The sequence below is a fragment of the Abramis brama genome (assembly GCF_963993115.1).
Source record: "Abramis brama genome assembly, chromosome: 17".
Classification (NCBI taxonomy): Eukaryota; Metazoa; Chordata; class Actinopteri; order Cypriniformes; family Leuciscidae; genus Abramis; species Abramis brama.
Genome location: NC_139979.1, coordinates 13973124 through 13992479, shown reverse-complemented (window position 1 = coordinate 13992479; position 19356 = coordinate 13973124). Strand labels below are relative to the sequence as shown.

At 38.2% G+C, this 19356-nt stretch overlaps 1 protein-coding gene across 1 annotated transcript; it reads left to right on the top strand.

The window, feature by feature from the left end:
• Positions 1 to 16064: 16064 nt before the first annotated feature.
• Positions 16065 to 18255, top strand: LOC311067921 (cortexin-2). Its single transcript, XM_084090062.1, has 2 exons — positions 16065 to 16510; positions 16757 to 18255. Exons 1-2 carry the CDS (start codon positions 16496 to 16498, stop codon positions 17072 to 17074), a joined length of 333 nt encoding a protein of 110 aa, XP_083946188.1. The 5' UTR covers positions 16065 to 16495; the 3' UTR covers positions 17075 to 18255.
• Positions 18256 to 19356: the final 1101 nt, after the last annotated feature.

Genomic DNA, 19356 nt, shown 5'->3' with positions numbered 1-19356 from the left:
TAACGGAAGAATATGTAAAAGTATGGTGTTTGGGGTAAAAGGCGGGGTCTAAAGGCACAATAATTAACATGATAATAAATAGCTGGCTAACTTTTCCATTTGTTGGCATGACATGGTTAGATTCAGATGGTAAATATCATAGATTAAGTTGGGTGTCCAGTCTGTCCACCTTAGAGATAATCACCATAATGAAACCATCATATTTCAAAATATGATATTAATCATGTCATAGATAATAAAACATATGTATTTGTTACTACTGGAAAGCTAATGGTTGAAATAGATACTGCAGTCCAAATTCAAAATATAAGAGATCGTTGTTTCCCCTGCCTTCTCCTCCTCAGACTCGACGCTCACGCGGGTTGCCAGTTTGAGAACACGCAACAGGAACAAGCGCAATTGACAAAAAAACCAGAGGAGACTTAAATGAGTAAGTGTATGAGTAGATTTATCCGCGCTTTAATATGCTCTCGTTTATAGAGATTTTTAGATGGATACCGAGTCTTTTTAGGTTGGGAAGAATCTGCAATCTCTGACCCAGTTTGTTTGCTGGCTGCAATACGCTGTGTTTCCTGCCAACTGGCATCCCGCGGTGTCGAAATACTATTGAGTGAACTAGCAGTGGGCGAGATCACACAGATCAAAACAAAAACAGACATTCCAACACGGAACGCACATTTCAAAGTAAAATGACTGGCTGAAGAAGTGTTTTTCAGAGAAATGAGTTTGTGAACTCAGCATGTTTCCTAAATATCTGCAGACATATTATGGTATTTTTATGCTTTAGTAAAGTGAAAAGGTTATATACAGCACCTTTAAGCTTTGTTTCTGTATTTTTAAAATGAACAAAAATGTATTATTTTATTTTATTAATTCTTAGTCTATTGTCACTTTAAGGCTAAATGCCTGGATCCAATACAATGATACACATCTTTGCTTTATATCATTTCTGTCTCTGAAAAAGACTGATCAAAGCTCACCAGAATTGCTATTTTGACTAAGCTGCTTCAAGTCCTAAAGCAACTGGTCATGCCCATCCAGCCAATGAAAGCAAGGCAGAACCTGTTCGGTTTCCCACAATAACTTGGCAATGGAGTTCCCAAAAACACTCAACATCTCACACCAGACTTTATTTATCCATGGATTTATGTTGTGTTGGTCAATTCTGCAATAAGTTATGTTTTTTTATCATACTGCTCTATGTGGTGTTCACTTCCCCTCTTTCTATCCATAAAGACTCAGATAATGGCTCTGGATTCAGCGGACACACTAACTGCAGGTTGTCTGACAGGTGGAGCTGAACAGTCTCAGTTATTACCCACAGTTCTTAGTTCAGTACTCATCAGGTGTCATCAAGAGCGCTACTACCTGATATCACCTCCATGGGAATCATCAAATTCACACCAGAATACACTTTCTCGTCTCCTGGTTCTTCCTCCATCATTTTATTTAGCCCTCTCTTGCTTTCACTGGCTCTGTTTCTCTGGCTGGTTGTCAGCACTCTGAGAGTGAGAGAGCATTAGATAAATGTATTCTGGGAGATGGAATGAATAGATTTCCTCTGTCAGGAGCAGCCAAATGTTTCTGTAGATAAAATTGCATACATTTTGTTGTTCAATATATAGAATTTCATCTTTACATGAGGAGAACCGCTATATAGTCTGCTCAATGGATCCGAAGGAGAAGGGGACCACCCAAAAAAATGTCAGGCCCCCGTGAATTTTAGCGATGACCCTTAACCTGCTCTGCATCTGCTGGTCACTCGACCCAGAAAGGTTTTTGTGAAAATGCTGTGGTGGTTTGTAGTGATATATTTGGATGCTTGAGTTTGTTTGTCAGCGGAAGTTTTTTTTTTTTTTTTTTTTTGTCTATTTCACAATAACACAGCTGAAAGGATGTATACAGAACCGTGTATGACAATAGACACTGCTGACATTGCGACATGCAACTCTGCTGACTGTCTCTGTATGTGTGTTTCATAGGTTCATTGTGTAATATGGGGCACTATTTAGCTGTTGATGATAACATTATTGCCCCTTTATGAAGTGTGGAGGCTTTTCTGATATTGATTAGTTAGTATCAGTGTCAGAAATTAAATTTTCCAATAGTAAGTGCATGCAGGTGTATTTTATTGTTACGGGGGCTATTTTTCAAATCTGCGCCATATGGCTAATCTAATGTGTCATATTTTTGTCAAATACATAAATGAATGCCTTTATCGCATCACAATAGAACGCCGGAAGTAGCAGTGAAAAATTGCTGAAGCAGTGTACTGCGTCTTCCGGTTATTGCGTTCACGCTGCCTGTTAATTATCACTGGACTACTTCGCTCTCACATCTCCCAAAAGTTAATTAATTCTTAATTCCATTTTAATGGTTTAATTAAATTGTTATAACCAACTATTTAAAATGTAATGATTTAAGCAAAACTTTCTTCAAAGGTTAAACCAAACTTTTATTTTGACGGGTTGCCGTGTAGACCATTGAGTCTCTCTGTGTTTTATGATGTGACGATAGTTTTTCTCAAATGAAGCTAAAATGCTGCTGAAGTGACTCTCAGAGCGGCTGTGTTGATGAAGTGCATTAATGTCCTCATATAGACGAATCCGGCGAAACTACCGGAAGTAAGCGGGCGCCATAACTGAGCTGTTGCTGGGTAGCGTTGCGCCAGTGCCTCCTATTGGTTTGGTTGCGTCCACTGGAATAAACAGCCCGCGATTTACGACTGTCACTAACGTTACAACTTTTATAATGTAGAGTGGGAAAACATGTTCCGTTATAAATTGTTTCAATGGCGGCAGTAAAATTTCAATTTGGAAGAGAAAACATTGTGAGCTACATAAAATACCCCGGGTCGACTGCCCCTGTCTGGTGTCATACGGAAACACAGATTTCCTCTATCAGTGACCTGTAGTTGGCATTTTGTTGATCATCGGATGCCAGGCGAAGGAGAAAATACTCTTGAATACCTTTAAAACAACAGAAGGGGCGCGTTGGGGCAGTAGTAACATTACTGTTATGTCTGGTGTTAATGTTTGATTTGCTTGACTGTGACTCTCACTCTGAGAACCAACAACGCTAGCAGTTAGCTGTACCTTACCCTTTCCTTTTGAAATGTGAAAATGAGATAAATAATGGTCACAAATGAAAAACATGAATTCGTTTATTTGATATCATTCATGTATTTATTGTTGCCAAATGGACAGATCTTTTTATAGTTTCCTCGTTAGCTAGCATAGTTATTGCCAAGCTATTTTCATAAATAATCTGTAAGATCGTTTGTACCTTCATCTGTGACTGGAGGCCACTGTCTAACATCATCAACCCAACAAGTCATACTGCCTGGCTGTAGCTGTCATCGAGGGTGCGTTATCACGGAGGTTTGTTTACATACCAGTAACAGCTCAGTAATGGCGTCGCCACAAGATGGCAGCCTACACAGAACGATCGTCGGATTCGTGTATACGTGAGGCTGAAAACATCGCGAGCGTCATATCATGCGTGCCTCAGTGTGTGTGTGTGTGTGTGTGTGTGTGTGTGTGTGTGTGGTAAACGAAACAGCGCGTCTGTGCCATTCATTCACAGAGACACGCAGAACATGCATGATTCCTATTTAAATAGTCTTTATGCGGTTTAATATTGACAGACACTGCTCTATATCGCGATTTTATTTAAGTTTACTGACCTACTTTTCATCTAAAGGTAACTAAGTAACCACCGGAAGTGCGAGTACACTGCTTGGCGATTTCGAACGTTCCGAAACCAGAAAATGAGATAAAGGCCTATAAATCCATTAACTTAATTTCTCAATCTGAATAATTTGACTCAGAATTTATTACCTCTTACCCATAAAATTAACTCAACATCAACATATATTTTATGTGTATGTGCCTAGAACAAAACAATTAAGTACAATATAAAAATCAGATATTGAATATAAAAAATAAAAACAGGAATTTAATACATTTTCCTATGACATTTTTGCTTCATTTTTGACCCTGGTTGGTATCTAAATTCAAGGGGGAAAAGTAAATTAGTAAATCCCTGTTGTGCTCAGAATCCTTCATGTCTCTTTTGTAAAGAGTTTGTATCTTCCCTTCTCTTTCTCTGTATGCTTTCTTTTACTTTTGGGGCTTTCTTGTATCTGTGAGATCATCTTGAAAGATTTAGCTGATAGTTAGGGTTATGATTTTGCTGCCGTGTTTGGCATAAATATACAGTGCTACACTCCTTCATTTGCATTACTTTTATTACAAAGAGATGGATGGTTCTGATATTAAAATTCCTCCGATTTATTGTTTTTGTTTTCTGCTGAGAATATGAGTTGTATCATTTGTTGATACATAGTGCTTTCTGTAAATGAAAAATGTTAAAAATAGCTCCAGCATGTACTCTATGAAATTGAACTTGCTATTTTAGTCAGGAAATATATTGTTTGGTCTTCCACATGATGTCAGATGTTATTAAACAGGCATATTTGTGTTTCCTCAGACTGAGTTTAATAGAAACAATAATGTTCATCCTCAGTTATATTCTATATAAGTGGTAATCAATATGTTATACAGCAACTACAGCAGCATTGAATCACTCAACCAATTCGTTCAAAACCTTTGATTCGTTCAGTAAAGTAACAAGTCATATTCAATATGAGTAAGTCATTGATTCATTTAATCAACTGATTCGTTAACCATAGGGGTGTAACGGTCCTTGAAGGAAAAAAATGAACATGTAAAACAGATACAGTTACTCTAATGTGAGTGTAGCTGTCCAATCAACTGTTAGTATGTAAATCTGTTGTTGACATCACAGTTCCTGACGTGCTAGTCTCAGACATGAATACTAAATTGTGTTTGCTTTTAAGTTTTTTTGTGCCTAAATGGAAAAATTCACACAAAAGTCCACATGTCCATCTTGGCGAGTATACTAAACATAGTCGGATATGTCTTAAATGAACGTAAACAGTCGAGAAAGACAACGCATGTGTGTGTACAGTATCAGTGTACTGGATCCATACATTATCTTAAAGTGACAGCAGCTTAATTTTCCTGATGATGTCCTTGTTTTTAATGTTAATCAAACAACAAATGGCAAAGAAATCGCTCACTGCTCTTGACTGAATAACTTTTGTAACTTTACATTTGATTTCTTTATTCAATTTCTGTACCTGAAAACTACTAAAGGACCTGATATACTTCAAGCGAAATCGAAGAACGATTTGATGTGATGTCATTTCGAACAAAATCAGGCCGAAACTATGTTTGTTTGGAGTTTGTTTTGGGAGTATGAAACAGCTTGCCTAAGCAAACTTTCTGGAAAAGTTTGCTACAGCTGGTAAACACCTTCGTACTACCACTGGTCCGTGGCGATGACATAATAGGTGGCTATGCGCGGAGGCTCCGCCTTCTTTAACATGGAAATCTTTTCCAGTTTATTTATCCTGTTCAGTCCATTGAGGTCAAATGTCTGCGAGTGAGAGGAAAGCGCGCAGCTCATATTTACATATTCATCTAAACATCCTTCTCAGCAGTGTGAGCGGCGTCGGATGTTCGCTAACAGTATATTGCTGCTAATGTATTTCAAACTTCGTTTTACCCCCTAGTGAAGAACGAAAAAGAACTTCACCGTGTGTATATCGGGGCCTTAAGACCTACCTGAAAAGCACTGTTTATTTTATTTGTATCTTTGCTCTATTGTATTTATTTGTGCTATTGCTTGTAGTTTGATTATTTGTTCTTATTTTCTTAATTTTTATTTGACAGTAGTCCTTTTTCTTAACATAGCAGCACATACCAAACCAAACATGGTCCTAAAACCGTGATACAAACCAAACCGTGAGGAATTTAAACCGTTACACCCCTATTCAACAACACTGATTTTAGTCAGGAGCAAGAGTTATGAGTGAGTTATTGAATCAACCTAATAATTCAAAACATTGATTCGTTCAGGAATGACTACGGTGTGTTGCTTGGAGGCGCACCACGGTTCTGCTTTGGCTTTGTTTTGTTTGAACTTTTCCGTCTGCGGAGCAAAGATATTGGCAAAATTGGTTACTCAATACTACCATCTTATTTGTTGAACTAATTGTATAAAAGCCTTTTCGTGCTCGTGTTATTATAAATATCAAATCGTCCTATTTATTTTGCTATCCTAACTATTTACAATTATAATTTGTTGAATTGCACTGCTCAAATGTAAAATACACAGTCTGTGTTCAAACTTATCTTTAATGCAACGTTGTAAGCATCTGTATCATTCCTGAATGTTTTAGCAGATTCTCGGTCTGGCTTCCCTCTCAGAGAGCACCACAAACCACACAGCATTTGGATACATTTATACGAACCATAAACTAAAAAGAACCACATGGCTCCATAAGTGTACTAGGAGACAGACAGCCAGTGGACTGTGTCCTTGATGTGTAAATGGCTCTTCAGATTTGCAGTTACAATATGGTGTTCACTGCTGGCTGTTTGCCTCATTTATATTTTAATAATTCGAGTCAAAAGAGTCGTCACCTCTTCAGGTTCATTCCTGATGAACATAAATTACTTATGCATGTGACAGAGTAAATAACCTCATGACTGATGCCCCCCAAAGATGGAGCACTACAGCATATTCTCTTCCTGTTGTCATGGTAATATTGTCCCAATATGTCCTCTGTCCATAGACTTACAGAACAAACATGGCTGAGGAAACTCTATAACATAACTCGCAGTCATGCTCAGGGATTCCGAGTCTGTCTCTGAAAGCCAGTTGGTTCTCAACCAGAACTAAAGGATTCCAGGATTGAATGACTAAAAGAGTTGCACATAATGTAGCCAAGTAGAGCATTTTCCTGAATTCTTTACTGATCCTTGAACATTTCTATTAACAATCATAAGCCAATAGAGCGATCCATTGCCTGCTCATTTAACAGCAGAGGAAAATGTGGTGTTGTATATTAAAGTTTTTAAAGCTCCTAACTGTAAATCTATTTGACAGAACCAACAATACCAGGAACATTTCTGAAAAGGTATGGATGAACTGTAAATATCACAGTCTTAAATCTGGCTATATCACTGTTCCATGTCCTGCTCAGAGACGTGACTAGGAGATCCGAACACAAGCTTTATTGAATGTATTCCATAATCGTAATCCATATAACATGCATAAGGTCAAAACCACAAGGTAATCAATCCACATAATAATAAAGGGTCCAAGGCAAGGAAACCAGAGATACAGTGCTTGTCAGAATTATTTGCCCCCTTGGTAAATATGATCAAAGATGGCTGTAAAAAAATAAATCTGCATTGTTAATCCTTTTGATATTTTATTTTTAAAAATTAGCAAAAATCTAACCTTTCATTGAAGTAAAAGAATTGAAAGTGGGGGAAAAATCACATTATGAAATAAATGTTTTTCTCCAAAACACGTTGGGAACAATTATTTGCCCCCTTTTATTAAATACTTTTTGCAACCTCCTTTTTCCAAGATAACAGCTCTGAGTCTTCTCCTATAATGCCTGATGAGTTTGGAGAACACCTGACAAGAGATCAGAGAGCATTCCTCCATACAGAATCTCTTCAGATCCTTCAGATTCCCAGATCCATGTTGGCGCTTCTTCTCTTCAGTTCAGCCCACTCATTCTCTATAGGGTTCAGGTCAGGGACTGGGATGGCCATTGCAGATGCTTGGTTTTGTGCTCAGTGACACATTTTTGTTTTGATTTTGATGTTTGTTTTTGGTTTACTGTACTGTTGGGAGATCCAAACTTTTACTTCAATGAAAGGTTAGATTTTTGCATTTAAAAAAAAAAAAAATATCAAAAGGATAAACAATGCAGATTTATTTTTTACAGCCATCTTTGATCATATTTACCAAGGGGGCAAATAATTCTGACCAGCACTGTAGTTTCCAAAAATGCAGTGTAACACTTACATGCAGCAAGACTTTGCAAAGAATGACTGAACTCACAGGGCTTATAGGAAAACATAAACGAGATAATACACAGGTGGAAGCAATCAGCACACGATTAGTCCAGGCAATGAGTAATGGGAAATGCAGTTCAGAATGATAACTTTAAAAACACAAATCATTTAAAGGGTTAGTTCACCCAAAAATTAAAATTATGTCTTTAATTACTCATCTTCGAAACACAAATGAAGATTTTTTTGATGAAATCTGAGATCTCAAGCATGTTCACTTGAAGTGTGAGAACCAATGAGGCTCATTCTTGTGACTTCCACAAGAGGTTTGTTCTCGTGTGAAAAGCATGTTTGGTTGAGCTTCTGTTTATGTTTGCTGATCAATGTTTATGTAAGGGTTAATGCCCGACGAGGTGTCCATTATCAGGTATTAATGGACGACGGCGAGGCGTGAAGTCCATTAATACCTGACAATGGACACCTCGAAGGGCATTAACCCGCTTATACCATGATCACTTACGAAAGAAAGAAATATTTAATCAATTAATAATACTTTAATGTGTTTTAGAGTAAAAATCGTGAGGGTTTTTATTTATTAAGTCGAGCGCACTATTTAATATCTCCCGTATACAGGCGTTGCCAAGCAACGTGGCCACAGCGACCAGACCGCAGCAGTTGATCAGTGAGTTTGAGCCAGCGCAATCATTTAGAACTGTCATCAGGCAAATTGACGGGACGCCTTTCCTAGGTGTACATTATCACTTTTTAATGGACACCCTGCAGCCAATCAGAATCGAGTATTCACCCAGACCATGGTATAAATGATAATAAAACTAACCCTTTAATTACCATATAAAATGTATTCATACAGCATTTTTCATACTGTCCATTGTTTTGATGCCTGAATTCATAAGTGATTTTAGCGTTTTATTTTTAATTTGTTTATATTTCAAAATAGCAATTGTAATATTAGTTATCAGTTATGAACCATAACATGAAAATAAATATCAGCTTAATTATTTTAAGGGTTAGGATTCAGCAAATACCATCCCCCATATAAAAACCATCATGTCTATGAAATGTTCTAACTAATATTGTGATCCTACACGTGTGCTGAATGGGGAAGTCCCGAGCAGTAGTACAGTAACTGTTAGGTCAGTGGAGATTTATGCGCTATGTCCGGCATGTTCAGTATGCCAGACATCCATGGCACACCCCCCATTACAGTCCGGACTGGTTTCAACCAGTTTTCTCTGGTGCCCTGGTGCTTTTACTCAGCACTTTTACAAAGAGACACAGTAACACACCTGCCACTGCCTGTCACACTGACACATATAAATATATTCTCCCTGACCATCTCACACTAAATTGGCAGCTTTCCCTGCCTACTTGCCCCAACCTGCTCTGTCTACATCTGTCCCCCAGAAGCTTGAATGATTCCCAGCCTAATTAGCCACATAAACTCAGCCCACACACGCATATATACACATTCTTCATCTCTCTACCCACTCCTAATTAACCTACAAAGCACGACCCCCATCCCAACTAACACACACACACTCCTAGCTTGCCATAGACTGGCATCCGTCAAAGCACCAGACCATCTAAATAACTTCTGCAGGACACGCGTACATCACCAGCTGTCACAGGACATCTGTTCTGTCACAAGTTGCCGGTGATTTTCTGAGTTTAATAATACAGAATTTTAATTATTTGGGAGAGTTGGGTAATTTGCGCCACTTTTTAAACTAATATTCCTAATTATCTTTCAGTATGTTTATCAACTGAAAGCATAACATAAGGTTATAGAAATAAGACTTGGAAAAAAAGTGGTCCAGTGACACAATTTTCCCCACATTATTGGGGGTAAGATGTGTCATGTCAAGGTGTTGAATTATTGTGAAATACGTAAATGATTTACATTGTAAATAAAAATATGACCATAAACAAGAAAAAAACTATTTATGAATGCATAATGTCTTATTATATATACACACACACACTCTTGCTAGCGGGTTGGACCTGTTAGAACTGCCTTAATTCTTTGTGGCATAGATACAACAAAGTTCTGGAAACATTCATCAGAGATTGAGATTATGGTCCATATTGACATGACAGCATCACGCAGTTGCCTAAGATTTGTCGGCTGCACGTCCATAATGCGAATCTCTCGTTCCACCACATCCCAAAGCTGCTCTATTGGATTGAGATTTGGTGAGTATAGTGAACTCACTGACATGTTCAAGAAACCAGTTTGAGATGATCTGAGCACATCTTAACCCCACTCTTCCCTACTGTATTGATTGTTTGAGATGTATTTAAAAAGTGCTTAGAAAGATAAATTGAATTGAAAAAAGAACAGTATTAGTTCAGATTCCAAACAATCAGTGATTAATGGCCTCTGTGCCAAGTTGTTGTTGGTTCTCGCAGGGTCCTATCTCATACCCTAGATCCGGCGTTAACCCCTGATACCTGTAATCACTGTTTGCCTCTCTCCTCGTTCCCATTAAAGCTCAGACTGGAGGAGGGGGATGGAAATAAAAAAAGAGTGATCTGATGAAACGAGAGCAGACAGATTGAATGTTCCTATCACAGGCTTTTAGAGGCGGTCTGCAGTGCGGGGGTCCCAGAGGCGGGCCCTGTTGAGGAGGCTTTGAAAAACAACCAGGTGCCTGGACTCCACAGACTGAAGTAAGACTTTCTAGGGTGCTTTTGCTTTTGCGCCCAATTAGCTTGAAATTCTAACAGGCTAAAAATGGAACAATCTGGTTGCGTATTCTTGAATATGAATTGCGACTTTCAGTGAGAGATGGGGAGCATCTGGAGAAGAGTTCTCTTCCTGCTGTGCGTGTGTAATGGTGGAAGAGCGCCAAAAAACATAACGCAGGGAAGACATAAAGCAGAGAAGATACTGCTCTGAGACTCCCTTTCCGTATCTGTGGACAATGCAGACTGGATTTCCAGTGAATGAGGAAGAAGGTCCAGACAGAGTGAGATAATGTGGTGTGTGAGGGAGCAATAGTTCACACCTCTTGTAAACATTGTTCTTGCAGTTGAAGCTGCACTTGATCCAACATAAAGAAAGTTTGGTGAACTGGCAGCCACAAACATGCACACATGTAGAAGAACTGAAACACTTAAAGGGATAGTTCACCCCCAAAAAATTTACATTCTGTCATCATTAACTCTCCTTCATGTTTTTACAAACCTGCACTTGGACCCCATTGACTTTTATTGTATGCATAAAAAGAGTTCCTTCTTCAAAGCACATTATTTTGTGTAACACGTAAGAAATAAAGTTAGGAATGCCATGAGGGTGAGTAAATGATTTCTGGGCAAACTAGTCCTGTAATAAGATTAAACCCTCTTTATTTGCCCTCACCCGCCTATCTGGTTTTGCTGACACTGCACCTGAGCTCTTTCTCAATGGCTCATGCTGACATTCAATTAGTCGCCTTAACCAGTGCACCTCCCCACAGTTAATGACTCAGAACCACAATCTTCCACAAGTATCATTTCTTTCCTCTTTTTTTTTTTTTTTTTTTTAATTAAATCACTTGTCTCAAAACGGAGGCCAGAAAAAAATGGCCTGAGGGTCATTGCAGTCAGTGCAAGAGCACGGAGATGATTTCCCCGTTTCTCCGACTGCCACTGTCTTTCTCGCTTTCCTCTTTCAAAAGATTTTACGCTGATGAAATGAAGCTAAAATATTTCAAAGTGGCTTGCACACTTTTGTTCAGCTAGAGCCGCATTTGAGTTCTCCTCTATAAACACATCATTTATCCAACGCTTTGATGGTGAGGGAGACGTGTTTAGGACAGTTGATTGCAATGCACACGACTATCAAGCATCAGAGAGATTTGAGCTTGAAACATTTGGAAAAGAAGCAATTATTTTGTCTTTCATCACCCTTTTGAGAGGAAATCCGTCAAAGGTCACTGCAGGCGTGTCACACACGGACGTTTGGCTGTGGCTGTGGCTAAAAAGACAAAGAGATATGGAGAACAAGAAGAAGCAACCACAAAAATATTGTGTGCATTACAGCAATAAAAACGATAAATGTAGGTCATTAAATGCAACACATTATGGTGTTAAATGTTCCTTTCTTCTGTTTTCATTTTAGCATTCCACATTGAATGCCTCACACCTCATTAATTCAGCACTCTCAGCTGAATAATAACGATCGATAAGATCATTAATCTTTGGAATATATGATCAAATATCTGTGAGCTACCCACGCTTTTCTGCCATTTGCATTCATATTAGTATAAATGGGAATGAATCAGTCAAATGTTTCATTACTGCAATATTTCTGCTGAGGATGTACAGCAGTAGTGTCTCGCTGTGTTCATAGTTTAAAACAAAGGAGCTTAAGAGAGAGAGAGCAAAGATTGAAAGCTTACTGGTTTTATTTTGTTTTTAACTGGGTGGATGAGAGGATGTTGATTAGTGCTTACTTGCTTAAGTCTTAGTAGTAGTAGTAGGCTAGTAGTAGACCCCTTTCTCACCCTTAACTGAATGGTTATTTTGTGTTTGTTGTTACCATAAAGTCAAAAAACTAGTTAAGAGCAACCTTGGTTAATTAAATAAATACAGCCTACTACAATATATTGCATTGTTTTTGTGATATACTCTATATGCTTCACATAAAATCTGAGTCTGTTTTAAAGGTTTGTGTTTTCATGTAGTTGTTTTCATTTTGTCTGGCACAAAAGTAATCCAGAGATAGAGGGCGCCATCTACAGATCTACTTTTTGTTTTTATAAAACAATGAGGAGAAAAGAACCCAAAGGCGGTTCCCTGCTGCCACCCAGCGGTCAGAAATGGTAAAGTCATATAATGTTCTCCAAACTTCATTATAAAGCTTCTTATTTTTGGATATGACACATTAATCTGGTTGTATCAGACCTCTGGTGAGTTTAATACCAGTTTCTATACCATATGTTACCAGCTTGAATGAATCTTACAGATTGATTCATAAAAATTAAGGTGGAAGATGGTTAAAATTAATTTACGTACATCAATACATTGACGTTCACAGCCAAACATATAGGCTATATTGTTTAGATGTTCTCTGTGTCCTTAGGAGGAAATCAGATGTTCCGAGTTCAGGTGCAGTGGACTACAACGGACATCTGATAGGTGGCGCTATTTCAACATTATTTAGACGAGAATAGACCGAGCTTTGAGATGGCCATTCTTTGACTGGAAATTCTCTGACTTAAGTTTGTCTAAACATGTAAAATAAGAAGACGCGAATCTCAGGTAGGCTATTACAGTTTATTATTGGGCTACACAAAGTTGATTTGTGTTATTACAGTCGCCAGGACAAATTTCTCAATATTCTCAACTCAGGTCTTTTTTTTTTTTTTTTATTCTTCATACAGTTCTCCTAACCAACTTTCAACTTGGCGCAGCTGTTAATTTCTCATTCATAATTCACTACAGTTTTTTAAATTGCTTATAAACTAATTGGTACTTGAGGCCCGGTGAAATAACCTATACAGTCTAATCTCGACACCAAATCTGCAAGCACATTATCTGCTTTACACTCAGTTTGCAGTTGTAAAACAAACTTTTTGCAAAACGCTAAACACTGTTATCTACATTAGACACATCCTTAAAAACGAACAGTTCTTGTGTTTCATTTTGAAAACACTACCATTTACTGTAAATGCCACGATCATTTCCCGATTACCTAGCCTAACGTTACCTGATTAGCATAAATCGATCACTTAGAAGTCAGAAAGAAATGATTTTTACCCTCTTGGTTTAGTGTAAATATTCCTAATTTGATCACAACAAATACGTTACATTTTTCAATCTTGCATTTCTGTTTATTTTGCAAATACTGAAAATGCATGTCATGTCAAGTCAAGTCACCTTTATTACTAGCTATAGCGCTTTATAGGCCTACAATACAGACGCAATAGTAACATATTCAAATTCTGCTGTAAAGCAGCTTTAGCAAGCCAATATTGTCATTATACATTTCAAGTCAGTTCAGTGTTGATTCAGTTCAGTTCAATAATTGTAAAGTTCATCAACTGTGCATGCGTACTGTATGTAGGCTATGGTGTATTTGTATGTGTGATCACTATGACAAACTCCTGTACACTCGACTGCATTCCTCATATACAAAAGACACAATATAGTAATGTTTTACATTTTTCATATCCGTGTGTATTTTGGTGTGTTTATGGCTAATCATTTGATGTTTGTGTGCAGAGTTACTACACAAAAACAATTTTTAGAGTTAAAATAGTTAGTGTTTGCTTTTGCGAGAGATGTGTGACGTTTTGCATGTTGTGAACGTGTTTAGTGATTTTGTCTTAAGAATTTTGAAAAAATTAACCATTATTTAATAAATTAACCATTATCTAAAACTTATAAAACACTTCATACATGTCTCAAATCAACTCATTCTTCCATAACACTAGCTAAGGTTTTCACCCAACAAATACACTGTCACTCATAAAACAACAACTTAAAAAAACACTAACAACAGGCTGCATTATACAATGTTTTCTTTGTAAAAAAAAAAATATATATATATATATAAATCTTTACAAATCAAGAATGACACTCACTACTGCTTTATTCACTGCAGTATGTAACATGGTCCATGTTTACAACAGTACAAAATTATTCCTAAGTGTTTCCCCTTTTGAATGGTTGGTGATGAAATTGAAAGACTACACTTACATCTAATTGTTTTGATAGTATTTCATTTTTTAGATTCAGAATAAATTTCAATATAGTATTACTGCAGAAATGTTGCAAATTTCTCATATATATATATTTTTTTTTTCTTATTCATTTTTGTGTTGTGCTAGGTTTTGAACTTAAGTTTAACAGTTTTGAAAAGAGAGTGTAAGCAAATTGTCCTGTATAGTACATAAAGTTTTGGTGGTGTTTGTGTCTAAGTGAGAAAAGAACTCATTTAAATTTAAAAATGTCGTCATTGAATGCATTTTGTGCATAGATCTATTACAGTTAACTATAGTTATTCATAATAAATAGACTTTCCAATATGATTAACTAATACTGCCAAATTACAAATCACATATTGATCCCCCTACCCCCATAATTTTCACAGTGATCAAACTGTGTGTGTATTATGATGTTCATCATCAGAATCATCTGTATCATTTTCATTGATAGCATTCACATTATGGTCCTCTGATGCCTTTACAGATTGTAAATAATGCATACTTATATATTTGGCAGAATCATAGAAATGCATGTGAATTATTATATTATTATCTTCATAATAATAACACCAATACTAGTCCTACCCTATCCTCCTCTAGTGGTTTACACACTATATTCCTTCACAAACACTGGCTATTATTTAAGATTATTTGTCCATCTCACATGCATCCAAAACATTGTGTGTTTTTAAAATCGTGATTCACTATGATGGAGAAGCCTCCCTGCACCATTCAGGGCTGGATATTATCCAGACTTCACAGTTATTTCTCCACGGCCATCAATCACATAATAAATAAATCAGTCAGTCAACTGATCTATCAGTAATGTTTTAACATATCCAGTTAACTCGTACAGACTGTGCTTCTACAGACAGTGCTGAAGATATGGAGACTGAGTGTATATACACACAGACATATCAAATGACAGCAGCATGTCTGAAAGCTGATTGGCTGACATTCGCAGGCAGCTTGTAGTAAAGACCGTATTAAAATTTGTTAATCCTGCAAAGTTAAAAGTGGCCACTATTTTTAGCCGCTGTTGTTATCACACATCATTCGGTCTGTATTAAATCCTCCGCCTTCACACAGAAACACACATTTACACTGCGCTTTGGCTGGATCACACCAGCTCAGCTTTACTGAACACACTTGGAGGGATTGCTATGGCAACTGGTTGCTATGGGTGATGTGACACCACTACATGCTCATCTTGGCGAGGGAAAGAGGGAGTTGGACCACAGAGGAGAGGAATGGAAGCGGAGAGCCACGGATTTTATTTTGATTGCTGAACAAATCGACGAGCTTGGTTGAAAAAGTTGTGACAACCTTCTGTCTCTGGGCGGACAGCCGTGATGGAAGACGTCTCTCTCCCTGCTTATTTCGGGTCTCCATCACCCTCCCACTGATGAATCCTCTTCAGTAACAACAGGTGAGAAACTAACGCTTCCATTACATCCACAGCCCTGTGTGTGTTTGTGTGTGTACAGACGTCACCGGTTCAACTGTCAGAGCGGTGAGAATGCAATTTAGCCCATTTTAAGGAGGGATCGATTGGATGTTTACATGGAAATCTGAAAAATAAAATCATAAATGGAGACGTGTTAGTGTCGGGCACTTTGTTTCTGGAATCCAAACCACGGGTACCCAATGCTCATGCGGTTGGATTTTGAACAACACATTGCCATATGATGCGTGCGACTGTTCAAGAGAAACCTTCACGTTTGGGGAAATTGAGCCAGGCTTTACAGGGAGTGCCAGGTCTGATCGTGAGCATCAAAGAAGTGAACCATTAAAGGGTCAGCGACTACCACAGAAACCGAGAATGAATCAGGGGGCATGACAAAAACAGATTCGATCACCCAAGGCTGAATCGTTTCACTGATGTGCTTTAGTAATGTGAGCTGGAGGATTTAATGCTTTTAAAACATGTACACAGTAATCTTATATAACATAGTGGTTGTATATGCCTTTATAAGGGAGGCCTGCGCTGGCTGTGAAATTGTTGTCGTGAATTCTCAAAAATGTTGTTAGGTCTTTAAACTGAGCGAATGTGAAACTAACGCAATATTGTTGACATGTTTAAAAATGCATTGTCTTGTTGTTAACGGAGCGATTTTTCCTAATCATCTTGTGTGTTTCCAGAATGGCTCTAAACAGGAACCTGTTGATCACGAATGTGGCGAAAATGGCCGCGTGCCCCTGACCCGTGCCGAGGAACCGGAGAGGATGGCCGAGCATCTCCACAGCAGCACGCTGTCTGCGTCTGGGGCCACCCAGCCCATCCCTTTCCTCACGCTGGAACAGAAGGCTGCCTTCGTCTTCGTCCTCCTCCTCTTCATCTTTCTGGGGCTGCTGATCGTGCGCTGCTTCCGAATCCTTCTGGATCCGTACAGTAGCATGCCGAGTTCCACATGGACAGACTATATGGAAAAAGACACGTTTGACTACCGCATTGCCTGAGCTGCTAGCCAGATTTCGGGCTAGGAGACATGCGATGATTACCTCACACGCACACACTCACACACACACGCCGACACACACAACCACCACCACACCTCCTCCACCTCAGAGCCGACTGTATCCCTCAAGTGTTGTTGTTCCGTGATGGTGGTTTTGTGTACTTGTGGGTCTGGATTTTCCATTTGAAAACTGCACTTAAAACCACTTTCATGTCTCATGCGTTCTGACAGGGTTTTTTCAACTCATAGCTTCCACCACTGATGTCACGTTCAGCATGGCTGAAAAGTCTTAGCGATGAATCTTTTATGTCGGAAACCAGGCGAATAGCTTTATTACAGACAAACAATACGGTTAATTATTTTCTTTTTGTCAAAGAAAGACAAATTAACAATTCCGAAATTGGAAAATGAAAAAGTAGGTTAATCCATTTCTCAATGACTCATTCCACACTTATCATAAAAGCACAGTGCATTGGTTCCAGGATGATTACATTCTCTGAGCTCTTCGGTTTGGGACTCTTGAGCTTTGCGCCTTATAAATCCGTGTGTTTACAGAACAGCCAGAGAAACTGGCTCTGCTGTTATTCAGCTAAATGTCAATCAATGTACTGACCTACCAACCTCTGTGGGCAAATTGAATGTTTGATTTGCCAGGTCCTTTCCCCGCCTCTCTCTACAGTGTTCTTAATAGGAGGAGTCGGATTTCCTGTCTGTTGTTCTTCAGTATTTGCTGATGTTGAAATGGACTGTTCTATCAAATGTTTGTTTGCCGTTCTGCCCGGGCTATCAGCGCAGTGTTATTTTTCCTTCTCAAAGTCTGGTTCACCTGTGATTTGCTTGACTTACATGTTCAATAGAAATGAAGCTGAAATAAACAGGTGCGATATGTGTCTTGCGTGCAGAGGAGGTCAATATTGCCATTTAGGTGCAACTTAGCTTTTGCTTTCGAGTCAGTATTGCAGCGGTGTTATTCCTCCGTGACACCGACCTGCTGTTCTCACGATGCACATTGTGTCTTAGCTGAGTGGCGTGTACAATATATTTGAGCCTTTAAAATGCAGAGAGATGCTGGTGACTTTATTGAAACTGAAAATGTGCCATGTAGTTTACAAGTGGCTTTTGCATTTTAATGTGCTTTTATATTTGTTTCCAAATAAAATAAAAAGATATGTTTACATCTCACCTAGTGAGTGTCTTAATACATAAAACAACATTAAGATGAAAATTAAACATGTGTATGACAGAGATGTTTATTCATACTTTTAAATTCCAATTCAGCTGCTGAATTTCAAACCTTGAAATTCTAAGGTTTATAGACCTTACGGATTGATAGATTTTAAATGTCACCTATAGAAATTTGTTTTTAGTTTATACACTGCCTGGCCAAAAAAGTCGCTGTTTGGACTTTTTCAAAGTGCTCGACCCTTCCATTGTCAATGCAAGATCTTGACTAAAAATTACATCACAATATTAACATTGCAACATTTATTTTCATCAAGAGGTGCATCAGTTTTTGGTCAAGGTCTTGTATTGACAATGCACATTTGCAGACTTTCAGTGAATTTAAGGTCTGGAGTCTGGAGTTCATGCTCCATCCCAACCATTCTTTCACAATTTGACAGAGTTGGACAGTAACAAAGTACATTTACTTGAGTACTGTACTTAAGTACACTTTTTGAGTGTCTGTACTTTACTTGAGTATTATTTTTTCTGGAAACTTTTTACTTTAACTTAACTACATTTGAAAGACAAATATCGTACTTTTTACTCCACTACATTTCTGTCAAGGTCCTTGAGTAGAAAGTAGTAACGTCAGTCAGGGGATGATTTTGGTCGGACAGACGTTGGATTTTGGTTGGAAATGAAAGTCGGGTTGATGGCAGAACCCGACGTTGGATTGACATCAGAACCCGACATCGGGTTGAAAATGAAAATGACGTCAGAAACCAACATCAGTCGGGTTCTGATGTCAACCCGACTTTCATTTCCAACCACAATACAACGCCTGTCCAACGTTGGAAGATTAACGTCAATCTGATGTTGGATTCTGACATCAACCTGATTTTCATTTTCATTGTTGGGTTTGGTCTTCAAAATGTGAATTTTGTCATTGTTTGGGAGCACACTAGCTTATAGATAACAGTAAGACTAACATATTCATACTAAAAGCCAAAAAACTTAAAATAGGGCACTATTTGAGGGAACAGCCATTTGGGTGTCCGAAACCATTGTGGATGTTATTGAGTGCACTTATTCAATCTCACATTCAATCCCACTACTGTT